Source organism: Dendrobium catenatum, unplaced genomic scaffold (genome assembly GCF_001605985.2).
Source record: "Dendrobium catenatum unplaced genomic scaffold, ASM160598v2 fragScaff_scaffold_1470, whole genome shotgun sequence".
In the NCBI taxonomy this organism is placed as follows: Eukaryota; Viridiplantae; Streptophyta; class Magnoliopsida; order Asparagales; family Orchidaceae; genus Dendrobium; species Dendrobium catenatum.
Window position 1 is genome coordinate 1238515 of NW_021319932.1, and position 23302 is coordinate 1261816.

At 40.9% G+C, this 23302-nt stretch overlaps 1 protein-coding gene across 1 annotated transcript; it reads left to right on the forward strand.

Moving 5' to 3' along the window:
• Nucleotides 1–288: 288 nt before the first annotated feature.
• Nucleotides 289–23015, forward strand: LOC110109747 (heptahelical transmembrane protein 4; the record flags this gene model as incomplete). Its single annotated transcript, XM_028700198.1, is given in 2 exon segments — nt 289–601; nt 22091–23015. Coding segments are annotated over 2 exon segments (976 nt in total), but the record flags the coding sequence as incomplete, so codon positions are not given.
• Nucleotides 23016–23302: the final 287 nt, after the last annotated feature.

Genomic DNA, 23302 nt, shown 5'->3' on the forward strand with positions numbered 1-23302 from the left:
GAAAAGTAAAAATTTTAAATAACAATTAACCCCCTGCTTCTCTTGTGTGCCTATGGCAGTTCAACAAGGTTTAACAATCTCTTTTGAACTTTTTTTTTATATGTTAATTTTGCATTTTTAAAAATGGTTGATGCAGCTTGATTTTCATATTGCTGTTTTGATCCTGTTCTAAGTTTTTCTTTATCAATATGTATGAGTTAATTTCCTTTTCTGCTCGATAAGAATGTCTCAAAGCTATTGAGGGTTTCAACATTCTTCTTTTCATGTCTACTAACACGTGTTTCTCAGGCACTTGATTGGATTCTTTCTCTTCCTTGTCCTCACCATATATACAGCAGTGAAGGTTCCGAAGGTAGTAGATATACATTCACTGCAACAATTACCTGAGATGCTGAAAAGAGCTGATCTGCACAAGCTTCAGTCAGATCTAGTTGCTTGCCTGCCAGCCCTACCTCAGTTGTCTCATTTGCATAGACTAAAAGAGGAGTTGAGGTCGTCATTGCCTACAATGGATTCCCTTTCTTCGCTAACCCGCTGGCATCTTGTAGAACTTATTTCAAACTGCTTCCCACAGCGATTATCTCATCCCAACCAAACCCAGGTATGCATCTCTTGGTAAATTCTCCCTCTTTTTTTGAGTTAGCATTCTGAACTATAACCAATATTAAATTCTACTACGAATTCACTAGTGCTTAGGTGATAGTTATTTCATTTAAACGTCAGTGTGATGGTATTGACCTGTAACGTTGAAAAAAAAAAATCCCATACCTGCCCTAGCATCGCACGACTTCGCACGTCGCTCGCACGTCGACGTCCCTTCTCCCACGACCTCGCACGACCACTCACTCTGCCTCGCTAGTCGTTAAATACCCGAAGGAATGAGGCCCTGGGGTTGGCGGGCTTTTACTTCTCCCTTTCGCGTTACTTCTTCTGCTCCTTTGCTGCTGTTCGACTAGGCTCCTTCCGTGACTCTCCCTTCCTCACGGATCGGAATTTACGACATTTTGGCGGAAGCGACGATGGGAGCTCGCTGATCATGAGGGTGACTTTCTCCCTTCCGCACGCTCCTTCGGCTCCCCTTTGTTGTTTGATTTCGCTCGACGACACCCCCTTTCTGTTGGATCGGAGGAAACAACGGGAGCTCGCTGCTCTTCGGCTCCCTTGCGCCGTTCGACTACGCTCCTTGGACGACCTCTTCTTCCGGTCAGATTGCAAGTCATGGCATTTTGATCGGAACCCACAGTGGGAGCTCGCTAATTGGGAAGGTAACGATCCTTCTCTTCTTCTTGCACTTCCTCGGCTTAATCCAGTAAACTCGTTGAACCAGAGAGGAGAGGAAGGGTTTGCTTTTAATCTTATTCTTAATCAACTAATTAATATTAATTGTAATTAATTAAATAGTTATTTTTAGTTATAATTAATAATTAATTATTTTAATTATAATTAATTATAATTAAATATTATTAATTATATTTAAATTTTAATTATTATTAATTATCATTAATTTTAATTAATTATTTAGTTATTATTAATTATAATTTATCATAATTAAATAACATTAATTATAATTAAATATAATTGATGGATTAATTATAATTAAATAATTAATTATGTGTTAATTACAATGAAAAATGTGCAAAGATACCTCCCCTTGCCTCGATCTACACGCCAAGCATGCGAAGGTACGAACTCCCTAAACTCAGATTCTCGTCCTTTATTGCACGTGGTGGGATGGGACCCCGGTGCGGTGCTTACGACGAGGCGTGTAATTACCTAAAAAGCCCCATTTCAAAGTTAGTGGCGCACCGGAAAACCGGCTATACATGCCTTTATTGCATGTGGTGGGATGGGACCCCGGTGCGGCGCCTACGACGAGGCGGGGTCACTCATAAGTACCTCCGAGCGGGGGAAAGCAAACTGCATTTTTCAAACAGGTATCGAAGACCCCATACACGCCTTTATTGCGCGTGGTGGGAAAGAAGATCACGGCTGCGATGTCCTTATCCGAGGGCACCTACCATACACAACTTTATTGCGTGTAGTGGGAAGGTCCAGTTTCTTGTAGTTTTCTCCTAAACGGGAGAGATGTCGGAAGGCTGCCGAAATTTCGGGTAAATATATGATTGCACTCGGACCTGCTTTGAAATTAAATGAACAAGTTGAGGACCAAAGTTTGAACTCAAAAGACAGCATGGGACTTATACTTGGACTTGTGGACCAAATGCAAATGACCAATAATAAAGGCTTGAACTTAATCAAAATGAAACTGAAATGAGGACCTAACTCAAATCAATACGAATATGAAATTAAACTTGCAAGAACTTCAGAAGACATTGAAACAAGCACTTGAACTCGAACTGTACAACTTCAAGTGGAACTTGTGGACTTAAATGTGACGTAGCACATACGCACTGGACTCGCAAGTGAACTTGTATATTAAACTCAAACTGGATTCAAACTTGACATGAACAATAAAGAACCTGAACTTTCAAGAACAAGGGACTCGGTCTTGCATTTGATTAGGATATCAAATAAGATGAACAAGACTTTGAACATTACTTGAACACTTGAACTTGGACTGAACTCAAATGTCGAACTAGACTACAGTTTGAGCATCAAATAAATAGCCTAAAGCATAATTTAAATATCTAAGATAAAGATTGTGATTTGGCAAGGAGATGATGTTAATCTTGTTGGCAAAGGTCAGTGACAAATGCAACAATATCTCTATACCCGCCGTCATCATACAAATTGCAAGTGGGAGATAAAACCTTAATGCATGCAAGAGATGATCGAGGAAATCCAAGTGATTTGGAATATGCAACCAAAGCAACAAGACTTCTTACAAACATTCAAACATACAAGTCCCTATGAGGTCAAATGTGCCATACTTACAAGGACGACAGATTGTTGTAGAAAGCATATGTGTGTCATACATGCGCTATTGATATCTCTAACACAATCAATGTCGCCTGTTGATTGAAGAAGGCGACACTGGAGATCGATAATGGAGGACCCACCGCCGCAAATAAATTGTGAATGGCAAAGATAGGCAATTCCGACAATTGCTTATAGAATGAGATGGCAATACTGACATTTAATAGCGGAAGACCCGTCCCTACAAACAAGTACAATCATCAAATCACCTGAAATTGGTGAAAGATGGATATGATGTAGGAACAATGGCTCTTCTACGAATATCTCCAGGAGGTTGTAGTGGATACAACGGTCCCCCGCAAATGTACACGAGCCGCTTGTGGGTAATAATAGTGGATATATCATAGGTACAACGAAGCAATGTGGGCATAATTATATATATCACCTACGATAACGGTGATTAAGATCTTCAAGTACGTCGGGTATGAGGGCAACTCGGTGTATAAAGAAGGACACCCCCCGGCAGAAGGAAAGAGATGTTTGAATAAATTAGAACTAAACTTCCTGGTGTTCCAAAATCTCTTCTTAATCCTATGCTTAAGAAGAAAATAGTTCTGATGTCCACAAACACCAGAAATAATAAGTCTACTACACTAAAGTGCTTGAAAGGAGATATTTTCAAGGCGGCGGTCATTGATCTGAAAGTCCCGAAGAACCTCCCGGTGAATGAGAAAAGGGAGTCTGTATCAAAACAATAAAATATCTCGCGAGATTCTGGTGCCAACGCTATGATTCACCTATATCCAAAAGCAGGAGATTCGTTAGTGCACTATGACCCACCTGCAGAAAGTAACAAATAGTGCACGATAGTCTACCTATACAAAGTAGCGAATAACTCTATTCAGAAGCTGCTACGTCACGCCACCAAATCCACAACACTCATACAAGTGGACAGGTGTGTTCAAATTCTCAAATGAAATATTGTGTGCATTCAAATGGCAGTCACTTGCACAATTACAAATATCTAAAAATACCCCCGCACGTGCACCGTAGTTTGTATACACATAGGTACACAAGGGGTAAGTATAATTATAAAACCCGCATGGGCCCCGGCGAGCGTGTTAAGGGTACACACGTGATGTCTAGGGATGCTGCGCGGGTTAATAAATTTAAACCCGATTCTCCTAAGCATGTGAAAAGGAGTTGACAGGGTTTAATTATAAAATGTTCCCAAACACCCACATGGGTTCTGGAAAGCATGTTAAGTGTACACACATGATATCTTGGGATACTGCGCAGGTTAATAAGTGAATTCAAGTTCGAACCCGATCCTCCTATGTGGATCAATAAGAGTTAACAGAGTTCGAATCATTAAACAAATATACGATTGTGGTGACTGATCTATTTTAATACATTAATATTAGGCCTTCAAGGTCTATAATCAAGAGAATTCACTAATAAAGGAACAAAGCCTATGTAACCCGATCCTCTGTCGATACTCGACGGAGTCGACAATGTTCAACTATAAAATATAAATATTTTCAAATGAAAATGACCTCAAATACTCCAATGATGGCTGTGTTGAACGAAAATCTCAACCGGAGGAGTCCATTTCAAATACTTCAAATGCCCATCAAAATCCAAAAGTCCACAAGGTCTGAAATCCAAAAATCATCAAAATTCCAATTTCAAAATATTTAAAATTCGAAAATTAGTCATCCAATCATTTAAAACAAAATCCATCCACCCTCCACAATAGTTTGCCAAGGTAGACAAGTTCAAATATAACTTCAGCTCATATAGAGCTAATGCCTAGTTGAAAATACCACTAGGATCTATTCTCAAACAATCTCTTGCCAGTAAAGACGTGGTACATGTCCTCTAACCGGCTATTTTTCCGCCAAATGGCACCGCGGGATAAATGGCTATGACCTGGGGCCCTCTGAATCGAGTGGTTTTGCCGCCAAATAGTACCACGAAAAATCGGTTATGGCTAGAGCCAATATGCTCCTTAGTGGCATCAAATCTTTGAGATGTGAATCAATAGGATATGATCGATAGGGCACAAAACTTTTTGTTAGCTAAGGTGGATTCAAATTTATCCCCTTAGGCAAATATTCACCCCAGGTCTACAAGGTCCCCTTGGACGAAGCAACTCATGGCTGCCGACAAAGATCCTTCTGTCACGTTGGGTCGACTAACTCCTCTGACTAAGTAGACTAGGGACCACGATGGCCCGGGACGACGGAATTATGTGATCTTGATCGAGTCTATCTTCCATTCCCCCACCATCCGCTTTAACTACAAGATGGTGAAAATTTCTAAGTTTAAATATCACATCTTCCAAACCTTAAAACTTCTCAAATCCAAACCCATGTTGCTACTATATGCCAGATAACACGTATACTCTACTTATCTGATGATTTCTCTTTTCATCTCTGGCTAGTCAATCATAGGCTATAGTAGCAAGCAAACCCATATGGGCTAAAATTTTAAATTTCCAAAAAATCAATCTTTTAAATAAGATTCATTGGAAATTCAATATGCAGGATTTTAATTCTATTATAACTTTCCTGCTTTTGTTATTTGTTTTGCATAATTTCTGCATTTTGAAAGTGTGGGGTGACGTATCAAATTTTGATTACTAACCTATATCTTTCATTTTTTGCAGAATGGAATTGCGGGACACCCCGATGATCTTCCAACTGGGACGAGGAGCCAGGATTTAGCTGACAAATGCTGTCATTGAAACTGAAAATGCTGGAGCCACCATTCACTTTGGTGGGCTCGAATTCTCAGCAGCTACTGCAAGGGCTGTAGCTGTCCCTGTGTACGGTGTAAACTCTGAAGAGCTTTCTGGAATGTTCCGTTCTACAAGGACTACTTCCAGAGATGCTGCACAAGGAAGAATTTCTGTCTTTGAAAGACTGTCCCAACCTGAGGCCCTTACTGCAAAAAGGGTTGTTATTTGAAGGAAAATTTCTGTGGGGACTGCGAACACCACTACCCTGCCTAGAGAGCCTGTTACACCTAGGAAATACGACACTGAAGCATCCTCATATGGAGGAAAGCTCAATAAAAGGCAGAGGAGGAAGAGAAATGTGGAACCGCGAGCTCAAAAATTGCTTATACCAATTTATCCCTCCAACCTGCTAACACAAGAACTAGAGATAAATATTCCCACTCAAAATAGGTTCTCTAACCTGAAGTGGGTAAAGAGAAATAGCTCTTCTGGTGCATCGACCTGAAGCCCTGTCCCCTCAGAAGACAAGAGAGCCCGAGCGCCTATCTGCCCAAGTACATCGAGTACTGAAGACAGTTAAGGAGAAGGGGCTAATGAAGAAGAAGTTCCAAAGGCCGCTAGTTATTGAGGCCCGCAGAACCCCTCCAAGAGAGGCTATCATCTATTGTGATAACAGAAAAAGAGGATACCAACGACAAGCTCCGTGGGAAGCACATTGGGGCGTGACACTTGGACCACGTGTCCAAGAATTCGCCGTCGAAAGGGACCAGCTGAAACGCAGACAAGTATGGAGGCCGAAGCCTCGAAAAGAAAAGATGATTGAAGAAAGAGATAGATCGGGTGTGACATCTGGAATGGTCTCCCGAAGATCCGCCCCTGCTAACAAAACTAGTCAAAGATGGATCCAAAAGAAGGCCCATAATAACAGTCATAGTGATGGTCGACATCCTTGAGAGTTCTCTAGGAGATCCCGTCATTCACCTACTTCGGCTAGAGAAAATGTTCATTTCGATCGCAGTCTATGAATCGAAGAAATAATCATCATGAGTTAAGAACCTGAAATTCAGTGGCGACGCTGCTCAGAAATTCGGGTACAAGGAGGTGAAGAAGAATATAGTGATGATGCTACTATGGAAATTGAGGTGGTTCGCATGGTCAGTCACGTCGATGTTGAGGATGATGATGATGATGATGATGACCAACAATCACAGCCACATGTACGTGTTTATCGATGTCGTTATAGGACTAGATCCATTGCCAGCCGAAGTGCTCGCTCCTCAGAAGAAGCGGAAGAAGAAGAAGAGGTCGGAGAAAATCCCTTCGCTGACGAAGACATCACGCTCGCTGAAATGAGACGACAGATGCGGGAGAAAGATAGAAAAATCTCTCAGTTTAATGATAAAATGACTGAGATGATGACGACGATGATGGAGATAATACAAAAGACCACTTCTGTGGGTCCTGCACCGGTTCAGCCAGTCAACCAAGCTATGAGCAATGTTCCAGCAAACCCTCAAAATCTCCAAGCGCCACAAGCCTCAGGAGTGGAAGGTGTACTTGAAGGTGGTAAGGAGACTGATGATCCAACCCTCCAGCGTACTCCTCAAAATGTGGCGAGCGTTTTTGAACCTGTAACTGTTGCGCAGGTAGAAGGCTTAATTAGTGAAAAGATTAAAGCCATTATAGCTGCTAAACAGGCAGAGAAATTGGTAATAAAAGGTCGCCCGTACCCAGCCGAGTACAACCAGGTGCCGTATCCAAAGGGATATTATGTACCAAAATTTAATGCTTTTGATGACAATAAAAATCCCAGACAATACTTGGCGCAGTTTGAAGCTACCTGCGTGAATACGGGAGGTAATGATGATCTGTTATTCCGACGTGAGCAGTTTGAGTGGAACTGCTTTCGAATGGTATACCGAGCTGCCAAATGATTCACTAAAGACCTTTGCGGGATTAGAGATCTTATTTGTAAAAAGATTTGTCAGTGCAACTGAGAAGACTACCATCACTGACCTCGCTCTAGATAAAAGGAAAAAGGATGAGTCAGTGACGAGGTATATAACACGTTGACATAATCTTAGTATGAAGTGCGAACAACTTGCAGAAGAACATGCAGTTCAACTGTTGATGGATAACATTGATGATAAAATGCAACCCTTCTTATGCATTCCTTTAATCACTACCTTCCAAGATCTGCTGAATAGGGTGGCAAAGTTTGAAAAATTAAACTTATCAAAATCTAAAAGCCTCCCTGATAAATTCAAAAAGGCCAAGGCAGCTGACACCAGAAAGATTGAGGTTTACTCTACATTCCATCTTAGACCTGATAAAGGTAAACGGGCGGTGTATAATGTAGACAAAGAAAAACAGCCAATGCAATATAAAGAAAGATCAAAACAGGCTTATAGTTCAAATCCTCAACCAAAGCTGGTGGTTGGAGGAAATGATAAACCTCGAGCCCGGTGGAGGAGAGCTCCAGAGGCAAACCACGGAAACTGGTGATAGAATGCTCCCCTCCCTCAAGGAGAAAATGAACAAAGAATATTCATTTAAGAGGGATAGTGTCGCTATACTGTTCCGACAAGCACTCAAGGCCGGTCTGGAATTGCCAGAATGCAAAAAACCTTAAGAGTCTAAACATAGTGGCGACCCAAACTACTGTCCATATCATCGGGTAATTAGTCATCCAATTGAAGATTGTTGTCTTCAAAAATTAGTTGGAGAAAAAATACAAAATGGAAGAGTTAACATTATCAGATAATGTGTTAGTTCATCCTAGAAAAGAATATACCCGGGTAGTCAAGCCTCTTCCGTACTCCCGCGTAAAGAAACAACAAAAGAACCTATTCAAGATGAGCAATGGGAAATCATGGTCTCCAAGAAGATAACCAAAATGCTGAAACAACTAGAAGAAATTCAGGGTGTCAAGTGGAAGTCTCATACTGAACCAGTGTTGAATTTAAAGTGGTTGCCTGTGTTATATGCATCAAACTCCAAACAACAACCTGGCTAAGCTGGTTTATCCAAGCCTGGTAAGTCAAAATCAAAGTCTTACAAAAAGAAAGCCAAATTGAAGAAGCCTATGGAGAAGAAAACTGCAACTCAAAAGGTTATTGATAGTCTGGGTGAATATTACCAGACCGCCAGGAGGCTGATTAAGCTCGGTGATTTCATGACGTGGCTCAAAATAGGTGAAAAGGAATAAGCTGAGGATGAATCCCTTCCTACAGAGACATGCCAAATCATCTCGGCGACATCCAAGACATCGGATAGGGAGAAATATGCTGAAGAAGCGGCCCCTGAGTCATGTTGAATGGTGCCATTAATGGAATTCAGTTCAAAAGATGATCTATGTTTCCAAATAATGAAGATTTAGATCCAAGCATAGCGTCGCAAATGGAGCAGGTGAAATTGAGGGACAATTCTGAGTTTACAGATGAATCTCCAGACATGACAATGACCGACTCTAAGGAGAATTCTTCATCAAATAAATATGAATCAGATGAGGTGGCCCAGGTGCAGCTGAAAAGTGGCAATGTATTGCCACCACTAAAGAAGAGGGTTCCTAACAAAGATAAGAGAAAAGAGATAATCATCAATGAAGATATCATTCCCGAAGACTCCAAGAAAGAAACTTCAGCTAAGGGGATAGATTATAATATCTTATCCCATTTGAGAAAGATCCCAGCACAACTTAGCATATACGACGCTCTCGTGATGTCTAAAGATCTTTGGGAGATTTTGATCCAAACTCTCAAGGACCCCCGAAAAACATGAGACATATTTTGCTGAACGCAACCTGAATGATGTCTTGCAAGCTCGAAATGAGCCAATCATTACCTTTGCTGAGGATGATCTGATGCTTGGAATGGCAGATCACAACCGCCCTCTATATGTTACGGCGGAGTGCGACGGTATGACGATCAGTCAGATCTTGATCGATCCCGGGTCTTCTGCAAATCTCATGAGCCTTAAAGCATTGAGATCATTGTGCCTCGATATGGAACATCTTGGCCAAAATAAGTTGTTGGTGCACGACTTTAACGAGAAAGGGAAGAAAACCTTTGGATCGTTTATGCTCCCTCTTGTATTTGGGGAATTTCATACAGAGGCTAAATTCCATGTAATTAATGGGTACACCTCATTCAAAGCGCTGCTAAGTCGCCCCTGACTGCATGAATACAGTGTTGTCCCGTCAACATTACACCAGTGCATGAAATATCTCAGGGAAGGAGAAGAATTCAGAATCTCTGGTGATATCCAACCCTTTGCAGTCCATGAAGTAACAATATATGAAGATGCCAGATATTTCATGTCAAAGAAGCAAAAGCCATCGAGCTCCCTCGAGGCTAAAGCATCAAATTTGAAGGCTACAAAGCAACCCAAACAGGAAGGTGAGAAGAGGCGTGCAGAGAGAAACAAGGCAACGTTGGCTCTTACTAAAGCACCAACTATTCCAAGAGAAAAGAAACACGTACCTCACCTTGGGAGTGACACAGATAAAAGTTATGCCACCCTTACAAAATCCCGAAGAATATGTCAATCTACGTCCAAATGGAGTAGAGAGGTTAAATACTCAAATGATGATTATGACTACAACTCTATCTATATGAAGATTATGCAGGGTGTGTTCTCCCGAAGGATAGACAGCCTATCGATCTCGAATAGCGTACTCGTAGTCACGAGAATTCTCTTACAATGCTTAAAAGAAATCACTCCACGCGAGATGTATAAGATTGAAGAACTCACCACCCATTATATGCCTCCTCTTAAGAAGGGGGCTACGCTAGGAAATGTATATATTCAAAGAGATTGCGCGAAGAAGAGAATCATGATTGGTGTTGCATGCACTTTGATTCCGAAGAGTTATTTTCTATGATGCTACCTCAGTTTAATACCAAAGGTATTTAAAGAATGCTACGAAAGCAGATCAATGCTCCTACCACTAAACGATAACTTCATACATGTCTGGGTCTCTGGGATGGAAGGAATCCGCGACCGCTATGGCAGAAAGATATAGTTGTGTACAAAGGTATTGGATTCATCACACGAAAGTACCTCCGGAAGGAAACTTGCCAGACAATCACTTGCGAGGAAATCAAATCCGATAATGATGATGATGAGATATATGAAGCTAATGTTCATGACAATTAATCTATAGAAGCCAAACCTGCACCAGAAGAACTGGAAGACGGTGGACAGGCTGCTACGATGGATGAGCTAAGAGAAGTCAACTTAGGAACCGAGGAAGACCCTCGCTCAACCTTCATTAACTCCCTTCTACAAGAAGAGCAAGTGAAAGAAATGAAGAAACTTCTCTATGAATATAGGGACTGCTTTGCCTGGACATATGCTGAGATGCCTGGCTTATCCCCTGACGTAGCAATTCACAAATTAGCCATCAAGTATGACTCAGCACCCTTTAAGCAAGCTTCAAGGAGAATGAGATTGAAGATTGAAGAACAGGTGATCGCAGAGACGAAGAAGCTCATAGATGCGGGCTTTATTCGAGAAGAAAAGTATGCAGATTGAATCGCCAATATCGTCCTAGTAAAGAAGAAGAATGGCCAGATTCGTATTTGCATCGACTTCATGGATCTCAACAAGGCGTGCCCAAAGGATGACTTTTCGCTCCCAGTATCAGAACTTCTAGTTGATAACACTTCCAACTATAATATATTTTCATTTATGGATGGATCGTTGGGATATAACTAAATCAAGATGGCGCATGAAGATGAAAAATATACATCGTTCAGAACACCTATAGGCATATTTTGCTACACGGTCATGCCCTTCAGCTTGAAGAATGCTGGTGCCACTTATCAACGGGCGATGACTCATATTTTTGATGACTTAATTCATCAAAAGGTCGAATGCTACGTAGATGAATTGGTCATTAAGAGCATGAGCCGAAAAGATCACATTAACGACTTGAGAACAATATTAGAGATGATCAGAAAATATGATATGAAGATGAACTCTCTCAAATGTGCATTTGGGGTATCCTCAGGGAAATTTTTGGGATACGTAGTCAGACATCGAGGAATCGAAATTGACCCCAACAAGATTAAGACAATTATGGAGATGCCACCTCCAAAGAGCCTACGCCAACTTCGCTCCTTGTAAGGACAACTGGCTTTCATTCGGCAATTCTTATCAAATCTGTCAGGTAGGTGCCAACCATTTTCAAAGCTGATGAAAAATGATATACTCTTTAAATGGGATGATGAGTGCTAAGAAACATTTGATAGCATCAAAAGATACTTATTGAACCCTCTTATTCTTGGGGCGCCAATTCTAGGGAAGCCTCTTATATTGTACATGACAGCACTGGAAGAGTCCCTCAGAGCATTATTGGCTCAGCACAATGAAGAAGGGAAAGAAAATGCGCTCTACTACATCAGTCAGAGGTTGATTGGGACAGAAATCTTCTATTCCCCGATTAAGAAGCATTGTTTGGCGTTGATTTTCACAGTTCAGAAGCTTTTCCATTATATGTTATCTCACAAAATCACCTTGATATCAAAGATTGATCCGCTGAAGTTCTTAATGACAAGACCAGCATTGACAGGTCGTGTAGACAGATGGGCAATTATACTCCTGCAATTTGATATCACATTAGACCTGTCAAAAACGGGTCACGGGTCGGGTTCGGGTCCAACCCGAAATTGACCCGATATTGTTCAACCCGACCCGACCCGACCCGTTTTTGCAAACGGGTCGGTTTTCCGAACCCGAACCCGACCCGCTTCGGGTCCGGGTCAACCCGACCCGACCCGCTTCGGGTATATTTAATTAAAAATTTTTTATTTAATTCATTTTATTTAAATTTAAATCAAATTAAGGGTAGATTTACTTCAATTAATTTAAAATAAATCAAGATTAATTTAATTTGGGCAATAATATTTATAATTTTTTGAAATATTATTTACTTATTTCATAAAAATTCATTAAAATCCTCCAAAATTAATTAAAAACGGGTCAAACCGGGTCGATTTCGGGTTTCCGGGTCAACCCGAACCCGACCCGGTTTTACAAACGGGTCGAAATCTCTAACCCGAACCCGACCCGGTTCGGGTTCGGGTTGACCCGAACCCGAAATTTTCGGGTCGGGTTCGGGTCGGGTCCAATATTGACAGGTCTATATCACATACATCCCACAAAAGACAGTGAAAGGGCAAGTGTTAACAGATTTACTCGCTGCACTTCCTATCCTTGCGGACTCAACACTTAATGACGATCTACCTAATGAACAGATCATGAATGTTGAAGAGAAGGAGATGCTACGAGTATGAGAAATGTACTTCGATCAAGCATCATTAATTAAGCGCGCTCGGTCTCCAAATCTGGAGAAAGCTCAAGTCAGAATCAGACTCATTTTTGTAGCACATGAGGGAGGCATAATGAGATTCTCATTCAGCTTGACTGAACCTCAGACCAATAATGAGGCTTAATATGAAGCCCTAATAGCGGGATTGGAGATTGCGATCGATGTTCGTATTCAAAACCTCCAAATTTTTTGTAATTCTCAACTTGTCGTGAATCAAGTACTAGGAATTTACAAAATCACCAAATTCGAGTTGGCCTATTATTATCGGAGAGTTCTTGAGCTCTTGAAGCAAATTCCAGTTGTCAAACTAACTTAAGTTCCCTAAGGTCAAAATGATAAAACTGATTCCCTTGCCAAATTGGCTAAAGAAATGACGAATATGGATGACGAATAGCCTATAATAATTATGGTGCACAATCAGCGGATTGATGTAGGCAAGGAATGGGTCAAAAACAAGTTGAGTTGAAAATTTTGTAAGTTCTACTTGGGCCAGCTCATTAATGAGCCTCTTCGTATGTTTCAAGCTCATAAATGCTTTTATCTACTAGATATTAGCTCATTAATGTCTAGTAGAGAGCCTTTTTAGCTCATAAATTGAGGTTCATTCCCCCATTTGTTGTCCCTTTAGTTCCCGTGGATGGCTCTTGGTTTTCCGTGCCTTGGCTTCTTAGTTCACACGGTTGGCTCTTGGATTTCCGTGCCTTGGCTCCTTGGTTCTTGCGGCTGCCTCTTCGGTTCCTGGCTGGGCTGTTTCTCGTGAGTGTATGGGGGCTTTTCCTGTGGCTTTGGTGCTTTGTTTCCTGGAATGGTTGTTGGCTTTTCATATTCCCTATTTAATAGCTTTTAAATTAATGTTTTAGTGGCTGTTTGTATTCCTCTCTCATGCCTATAAATAGGAGTTATTTGTGGCTATTTTAGTAAGTTTATGAATGATTTTTGGAAATGTAAACCTGCGGGTTTTGTTGGAAAAGCTTGCGAGCTTGTTCCATTCTCCTTCTCATCTCCTCTTGAAAATCTTGAGAGCTCTTTCCACCCTTCGTCTTGGCTTCTAACCTCTTTCGTCTCTCTGCAAGTACCACCTCACCTGTATCCTTCTTCTTTTGGAAAGCAAGTTTAGGGTGTCTTGTTTTAGTCAAGTTTGTAAGAGTCCTTGTTTGTAAGTCCTTTTATAATATTAAAGTTGTGTTTTGTTTTGTTAGTTATATTTTGTCAAGTTTTGTTAGTCCTTTTATAATATTAAAGTTGTGTTTGTTTTGATCATATTTTGTGTCCTTTTATATCTTTTCTATTACTTAGAAAAGTTATTTCTTTTGTGATAAAAAATTTGGGTCCCTTTCCAAATTTTTGATTAAATCACGGATCCTAGAGCCAGCATTATTACAATTCCCTCTGGCAGAGGGAATACCAAATTCAAGCCAGTAGGATGCAACTCCGGTTGATCCTTAACCTCCTTAACTAGTTGATCTTGAAGGTCAACTTGAAGAACATCAAGTTCCTAAGAAAAGACGCAAGGCTAGTCAAGCTTTAGAGTCACGGTGGCATTGCTTAGATGTTGAAGAAGAAAATGATTGGAGGTAGCCTTTCATTGACTATTTTAAAGAAAGTAAACTACCAACGAACAAGTCATTAGTTGCTCAAATCAGAAAGAGAGCGCTACGGTATGCATTTGTCAACAATACATTGTATCTGTGTGCTTTTAATCAAATGTGGCTAAGATGCCTAGGGACCCGAGAAGCCGATAAAGTGATGACGGAAGTTCATGAAGGACTTTGTGGAGCACACCAGTTAGGTCCCAAAATGGTCGTTAAAATCAATATAATGTGTTATTATTGGCCGACCATGGTCAGAGATTGCATTGACCACGCTAAGATGTGTCACGAGTGTCAAATTAACGGTGATGTTATACATCAACCGTCAAATCCACTGCATCTTACAATAGCATCTTGGCCATTTGAATGTTGGGGCACTGATGTGATCAGGCCGATAGATCCGCCATCGTCAGCAGGACTTCGCTTCATCTTGGCAGCGACAGACTATTTCTCCAAGTGGGCAGAAGCGGCTCCATTTAAAGAAGTTACGTCTAAGCATGTGATCAACTTCTTTACCCATAATGTTGTTTATAGATTCGGTTTGTCACGCCGCATAATCTCAGACAATGGTACTGCATTCAAAAGTATAAAAATTTATAAGTTCATTGATCGGCACAAAATCGACTGGCGGTATTTATCCATATATAATCCAAGGGCAAATGGATTGACAGAGGCCTTCAACAAAACACTGGTGAAACTGCTAAAGAAGATCCTCGCCAAAAATAAAAGAGAGTGACATACGAAGATGACAGAAGCGTTATGGGAGTATCATACAACCTACAAAACACCAACCAAAGCCACTCCTTATACTCTGGTATTTGGAGTTGAAGTAGTGTTGCCACTAGAAGTTAAACTCTGATCTCTTCGGGTCGTTATCCAGAATGAGTTGACTCGAGAACAAAATGCTCGGTTGAGAATGGAAGAGCTCGACGCACTTGATGAAGTCAGGTTACAAGCTCAACAGAAATTGGAGATTTATCGAGCAAGGATGACAAAATCCTTTGATCGGATGGTGCGTCCTCAATCATTTCAAAAAGAGGAATTAATCCTGGTGCAGTGAAGGCCAATCATCCCACACCGAAAAATTAGTGTCAAATTTATATCCAACTGGAAGGACCTTTCATCATCGAAAAGGTGTACCAGGGGGAATCTTATCAACTCATTGATCTGAATGGTCGATACCTGAAGAAATATTATGCATAAATTTGTTTAAGAAAATTTTATGTTTAATACGTTATATTTTTGTACATGATTATTAGCGTATACATTTCATATTTTAAAATTCTCTTGTGTTATAAGAATGTATTTCAAAATCCCCCGTCATATTGGGGGCATTTTAAATATTTATTTGGGTTGACATCGTGCTATGCTCCAAGATCCCCAAATAAATATTTAAAATCTCAAAATTTCAAATTTATTCCATTCTGAAATGTCCCTGTGAGATGAGAACATTTTAAATATTTATTCGGGTCGACATCGTACTACGTGCCGAGATCCCCGAATGAATATTTAAAATTATCAATTCAAATATTCTTTTGTGATAAAGAATACAAATATTGTTCTTTTTCAAAGTATATGCAGGTGATCTTCAGAAAGTTTGAGATACAATCTTCTCCAACGTACCAAGATTTCAAAAGTCAAGAAAGAGACTTTTGTGATTACATACTCCAACAAATTTAGCTGAAGCAACCTGAAGTCTTTCAACAACTTGATGCTTAAGGTTCAAATGGGTGTAAAAGGCCGAATCCAACACGTCTAAATATGCTCGGATTGCTGGCAGCACTGTCTACTCAATACGCCATATGAAAGGCTGTAGTAGAGGAACCCCACTTCGTTAACCCGTCAGTAAAGACTGTAGGAAGAACGAAAGCCAATTTGACCTAACCAGTTCAAATGATCGTAGTCTACCAAATTCTCCTAAATGAGTGGAGAATCAAAGTTTCAATGGAAAGATAAGTCTCAAACAACCACGAAATGCTCGTAGGCTTTAAATCTTCAACCACAAAGGATGACTCAAAATCTGTCAACTTCAGTAAAATCAGCGTTGTGAGGACAATTCCCATAGCTCAAGTCTGAAGCTTGAATGAGTGTAAGAGGTCGGATCCAACAAGCCTAAATATGGCCAGATCGCTGGCAACTCCATCTACTCAACAACTAGAGAATGAAGAGCTGTCAAATCCTAGCTCTCTTAATCTGATGAACTCAAATGACTCAAATTAAAGTCTCATCGAGTGGTTAAGGATCAAAATGCTACATACATTTGGTACTATTAATCAAATCCAAAACCTGCAAATCCTTCAACAAATCTGCAAAGCACAAATCGAGGATCGAAGGAACTTTTCTTCAACAAGTCCGTCAAAGCACAAAGCAAAGGACTGAAGAAAATTATCCCAAAGTTCACACAAAGCCTATGGCCGAACTAAGTGGATTCTGTTATCAACAAGTCCGTTATGCATAAAGCTCTGGACCGATGACCTTTTGCAATTGATCTAATATAAACCTAAAGGGTTTAGGTCACTGGCATCCACTTCTTCGTCAAGCCCTCCAAAGCTAAAAGAAAAGGGCAAAGGGCATATAAATCTTCTGACAAGTCAGTAAAGACAAATCAGATAATCCTTTACCAGGTTTGCTACTCAGAGCACTAGGCAGAAGGAATCAAAATCTAAAGACGCAGGCCAAAGCTGCAGTAATTAGGGGCATTTTAAATACTTACTTGGGTCGACATCGTGCTGCATGCCAAGATCCCCAAATAAGTATTTAAAATGTTGCCAAGATACAACTAGATGATAGAAGAATGTTGAACATATACAGAAAGGCTGTAAACTAAAGTGACAGTGGTGCTAAAAGAGTACAAATGTTGGTGATACTATCCACCATTGTTAAACTACAAAGTCATGCTCTAGGGACCCAAATACGAAGTGCAATATCACTACCCTGAGGGTCCCTACTTGACTTGACTAAAGCCAGTATATCAACCATCTATGGACACATCTAAGAGAGCAGCGAAGAAAAAAAAAAACTAGTGTGACATCCAAATAAGTTTTGGAGATCCACTAAATGAAAACTCTAGTGTGACATCTAGAACAGATATCTAGAGATCAACGGTGTCAATTAGCATGCAACAAATGTGGTCTTCTCTAGACGTATACCACATTTGTTGGGGGTTATTTGTTGACCTGTAACGTTGAAAAAAAAATACCATACCTGCCCTGGCATCGCACGACCTTGCACGTCGCTCGTACGTCGACGTCCCTTCTCCCACGACCTCGCATGACCACTCACCCTGCCTCGCTCGTCGTTAAATACCCGAAGGAATGAGGCCTTGGGGCTGGCGGGCTTTTACTTCTCCCTTTCGCGTTACTTCTGCTCCTTCGTCGTTGTTCGACTAGGCTCCTTCCGCGACTCTCCCTTCCCCACGGATCGGAAGTTACAACATTTTGGCGAAAGCGACGAAGGGAGCTCGCTGATCGTGAGGGTGACTTTCTCCCTACCGGACTCTCCTTTGGCTCCCCTTTTTTGTTCGATTTTGCTCGACGACACCCCCTTTCTGTCGGATCGGAGGAAACAACGGGAGCTCGCTGCTCTTCGGCTCCCTTGTGCCGTTCAACTACGCTCCTTGGATGACCTCTTCCAGTCGGATTCGAAGTCACGACATTTTGATCGGAACCCACAGTGGGAGCTCGCTGATTGGGAAGGTAATGATCCTTCTCTCCTTCGTGCGCTTCCCCTTGCCTCGATCTACACGCCAACCACGAGAAGGTACGAACTCCCTAAACTCAAATTCTCGCCCTCGAAGTTCGCGGCGCACCGGAAAATCGTCTATACACGCCTTTATTGCGCGTGGTAGGATGGGACCCCAATGTGGCGCATACGACGAGGCAAGTAATCACCTAAAAGCCCCATTTCAAAGTTCGCGGCGCACCAGAAAACTGTCTATACATGCCTTTATTGCGCGTCGTGGGATGGGACCCCGGTGCGACGCCTACGGCGAGACAGGGTCACTCATAAGTTTTTTCGAGAGGATGGAAGGCAAACTGCATTTTTCAAATAGGTACCGAAGACCCATATACGCCTTTATTGCGCGTGGTGGTAAAGAAGATCACGACTGCTGTATCCTCGTCCGAGGACACCTACCATACACGCCTTAATTGCGCGTGGTGGGAAGGTCCAGTTTCTCGTAATTTTCCCCTAGACGGGGGACGCCGGGAGGCTGCCAAAATTTTGGGTAATATATGATTGCACTCAGACCTGCTTTGAAATTAAATGAACAAGTTGAGGACCAAAGTTTGAACTCAGAAGACAGCAGGGGACTTATACTTGGACTTGTGGACCAAATGCAAATGACTAATAATAAAGGCTTGAACTTAATCAAAATGAAACTGAAATGAGGACCTAACTCAACTCAATACAAATATGAAATTGAACTTGCAAGAACTTCAGAAGACCCTGAAACAAGCACTTGAACTCGAACTGTACAACTTCAAGTGAAACTTGTGGACTTAGATGTGACATAGCACATATGCACTGGACTCGCAAGTGAACTTGTATATTAAACTCAAGTTGGATTCAAACTTGACATGAATAATAAAGAACCTGAATTTTCAAGAACAACAAGGGACTCGGTCTTGCATTTTAATTGGATATCAAATAAGATGAACAAGACTTTGAACATTACTTGAACACTTGAACTTGGATTGAAATCAAATGTCGAACTGGATTACAGTTTGAGCATCAAACAAATGGCATGAAGCATAATTTAAATATCTAAGATAAAAATTGTGATTTGGCAAGGTGATGATGTTAATCTTGTTGGCAAAGGTCAGTGACAAATGCAACAATATCTCTATGTCCGACGTCATTGTACAAATTGCAAGTGGGAGATAAAACCTTAATACATGCAAGAGATGATCGAGGAAATCCAAGTGATTTGGAATATGCAACCAAAGCAACAAGACTTCTTACAAACATTCAAAGCACATACAAGTCCCTACGAGATCAAATGCTCCATACTTACAAGGACAATTGATAGTTGCAAAAAGCATACGTGTGTCCTACATGCGCTATTGATATCTCTAACGCAATCAATGTCGTCTGTTGATTGAAGAAGGCGACACTGGAGATCGATAATGGAGGACTTACCGCCGCAAATAAATTGTGAATGGCAAAGATAGACACGATACAGATGTAATAGACTCCTACGACAATCCTTATAATTGCCTATAGATTGAGATGGAAATACTGTCATTTGATAGCGGAAGATCCGTCCCTACAAACAAGTACAATCATCAAACCACCTGAGATTGGTGAAAAGTGGATATGATGTAAGAATAATGACTCTTCTACGAATATCTCCAGGAGGTCGTAGTGGATACTGCGGTCCCCCGCAAATGTACACGAGCCGATTGTGGATAATAACAGTGGATATATCGTAGGTACAACGAACTACTGTTGGCACAAGTACATATATCATCTACGACAACGGTGATTAAGATCTTCAAGTACGTTTGGTATGAGGGCAACTCGGTGTATGGACAAGGACACCCCCTGGCAGAAGGAAAGGGGTGTTTGAACGAATTAGAACTAAACTTACTGGTGTTCCTAAGTTTTTTCTTAGTCCTATACTTAAGAAGAAAATAGTTATGGTGTCCACAAAGACCAGAAATAACAAGTCTACTATACACGTGACGTCTATGAATGTTGTGCGTGTTAATAAATTTAAACCCGGTCCTCTTAAGCAGGTGAAAAGGAGTTGACAGGGTCTAATTATAAAATGTTCCCAAACACTTGCATGGGCTACGGCGAGCGTGTTAAGTGTACACACGTGACGTCTAGAGATGCTGCGCGGGTTAATAAGTGAATTCAAGTTCGAACTCGATCCTCCTATGTGGATCAATAGGAGTTGAAAGGGTTCGAACCATTAAATAAATATACGGTTGTGGTGACCGGTATATCTGTTTTAATACATTCATATTAGGCCTTCAAGGCCTATAATCAAGAGAATTCACTAATAAAGGCACAATGCCTTAAAAAATCGATCATCTGTCGATTGCTCAAGGGAGTCGACAAGGTTCATCTATAAAATACAAATATTTTCAAATAAAAATGACCCCAAATACCCCGATGATGGCCGTGTTGAACGAAAATCTCAACCGGAGTGGTCAATTCCAAATACTTCAAATGTCCATCAAAATCCAAAACTGCACGAGTTCTGAAATCCAAAAATCATCAAAATTCCAATTTCAAAATATTTAAAATTCAAAAATCAGCCATCCAACCATTTAAAGTAAAATCCATCCACCCTCCGCAATAGTTTGTCAAGGTGGACAAATTCAAATATAACTTCAGCTCACATAGAGCTAATGCCTAGTCGAAAATATCACTAGGATCCATTCTCAAACAATCTCTTGCCAGTAAGGACGTGGTACGTGTCCTCTAACCGGCGGTTTTGCCTCCAAATGGCACCGCAGGATAAACGACTATGACCCGGGGCCTTCTGATCCGAGTGGTTTTGTCGCCAAATGGTACCACGAAATACCGGTTATGGCCAAAGCTAATACGCTTCTTAGTGGCATCAAATCCTTAAGATATGAATCAATAGGATATGATCGATAGGGCACAAAGCCCTCTATTAGCTAAGGTGGATTCAAATTTGTCCCCTTAGGCAAATATTCACCCCATGTCTACAAGGTCGATTGGACGAAGCAACCCTTGGCTGCCGACAAGGATCCTTCTGTCAGGTTGGGTCGACTACCTCTTTTGACTAAGTAAACTAGGGACCACGATGGCCTGGGACGACGGAACCATAGGATCTTGATCGGGTCTATCTTTCATTCCTCCACCATCCGCTTTAAGTGCAAGATGGTGAAAATTTCTAATTTTAAATACATCTTCCAAACCTTAAACATCTCAAATCCAAACCCTTGCTGCTACTATATGTCAGATAACACGTATACTCTATGTATCTGATTGACGACTAGCCTTAATTGAAAGTTCTCTCTTGTGATCGGGAGGGGTAATTAACTATAGGGGCTTGCGCCTATAGGAAACCAGAATTGAGATCATAAAGTCCTCACAAAATGAGGGTGAAATCTCTGGTTAGTATCTTATCTACAAACCCATCTACCTTCCAAAATTTACCCCGGAACTTAAATCCGTTAACACTCCCCTTGCCGAAGAAAAAGCACACAGCGTCGGGCGGAGACCGGGGCCGAATTTTCGGAGCCCATAGATGGTTCTGTCATTTCCATGGAAATATATGCTTGGGACATTAACTGTGGATTAATGAGATTGCTGACACAAGTTCGATAAAGAAAGTCTTATCAAAGTTCTAGTGATGCCAATTTTCATCACTACTTGCAATTACTACAGTATTACAGATATAATTGTTTTTAATTATCTTTTTTTTTCCCGGCCCTTTTAAAGTTGTAATACATTTTTAACTTGCTTCATATTCTCTTATTTGTTTGTAGAATTATATGTTTTCAAAATCATGCTTGTTGTTGCTAATATTGGCATAGTTTCTATGATTAAGATCGGTTTACTTTGCAGCATAGCATATTAAATGAGGTGGTGGCCAATCTAATTACACCACTGTTTGCACATCGAATTCCCCGGTGGCCATTCTTTGCATTCCTAGGTGGGGCAATGTTCTGTCTTCTGGCAAGCAGTGTGTGCCATCTTCTTTCTTGTCACTCCCGACGCTTCGCGTATATTATGCTCCGTCTGGATTATGCTGGTATTGCAGCTCTTATTTCCACATCCTTCTATCCTCCAGTGTACTACTCCTTCATGTGTGATCCCTTCTTCTGCAACCTATACCTTGGCCTCATCACCCTTCTAGGGTGTACGACAATGCTGGTTTCCCTGCTTCCAGTCTTCCAAAATCCCGAATACCGATCAATAAGGGCAGGACTCTTCTTTGGCATGGGCATTTCTGGAGTTGTGCCAGTGTTGCATAAATTGATTGCATTCAGGAACCAACCTGAGGCTGTGTATACCACACAGTACGAAGTTTTGATGGGAATTCTGTATGGACTTGGAGCACTGCTCTATGCTACTAGAATACCTGAACGATGGATGCCCGGGAAATTTGACATTGCCGGCCACAGTCACCAGCTATTTCATGTATTGGTTGTTGCAGGAGCTTTAACTCACTATAAAGCAGGGCTGGTTTACCTCAAGTGGAGAGATCTACAAGGATGCGCTAAATAGGGCTCCCTACATACGTCTTCCGTATTGAATAACTGTTACGTGTGATAGTCATTAATTCAAACTTAGTTATAGATATAAATATCCAGTTTCTGTTCAAATAAATGGTTAAATAAACGTTGTTTACTGTTCAGGAAAATTGCAAAGCTAATTTTATGTTGTATACAAAACAGATGTTCTAAGAATTTATAAATGCTACGTGAATTGTACGGATATGCTTGAGACCGTCGCCTTACATCTTAAGTATCATTTTTTATTAGCTTTACCCGTTTTGATGTATTATGCATGCTTCTGATTTTCATCGAATGCTATTTTTTTCCCCCTCAAACCATCAGCATTCACCTTTGGAGGAAGGCATGAAGAAAAAAATTTCTCTGCTAAGCCTTTAGGCTTTGTTTACATTGTAGTAAATGAAATAAAACTTCAATATCTCTAATAATTATAAATTTGTAATTAGTTATTTACCAGGGGGGGGGGGGGTTTTTCAGGGGGGGGGGGTATTTTTTTCATCATTTAAATCTATAGTTAGATTATATTTCATTATAACCAGAG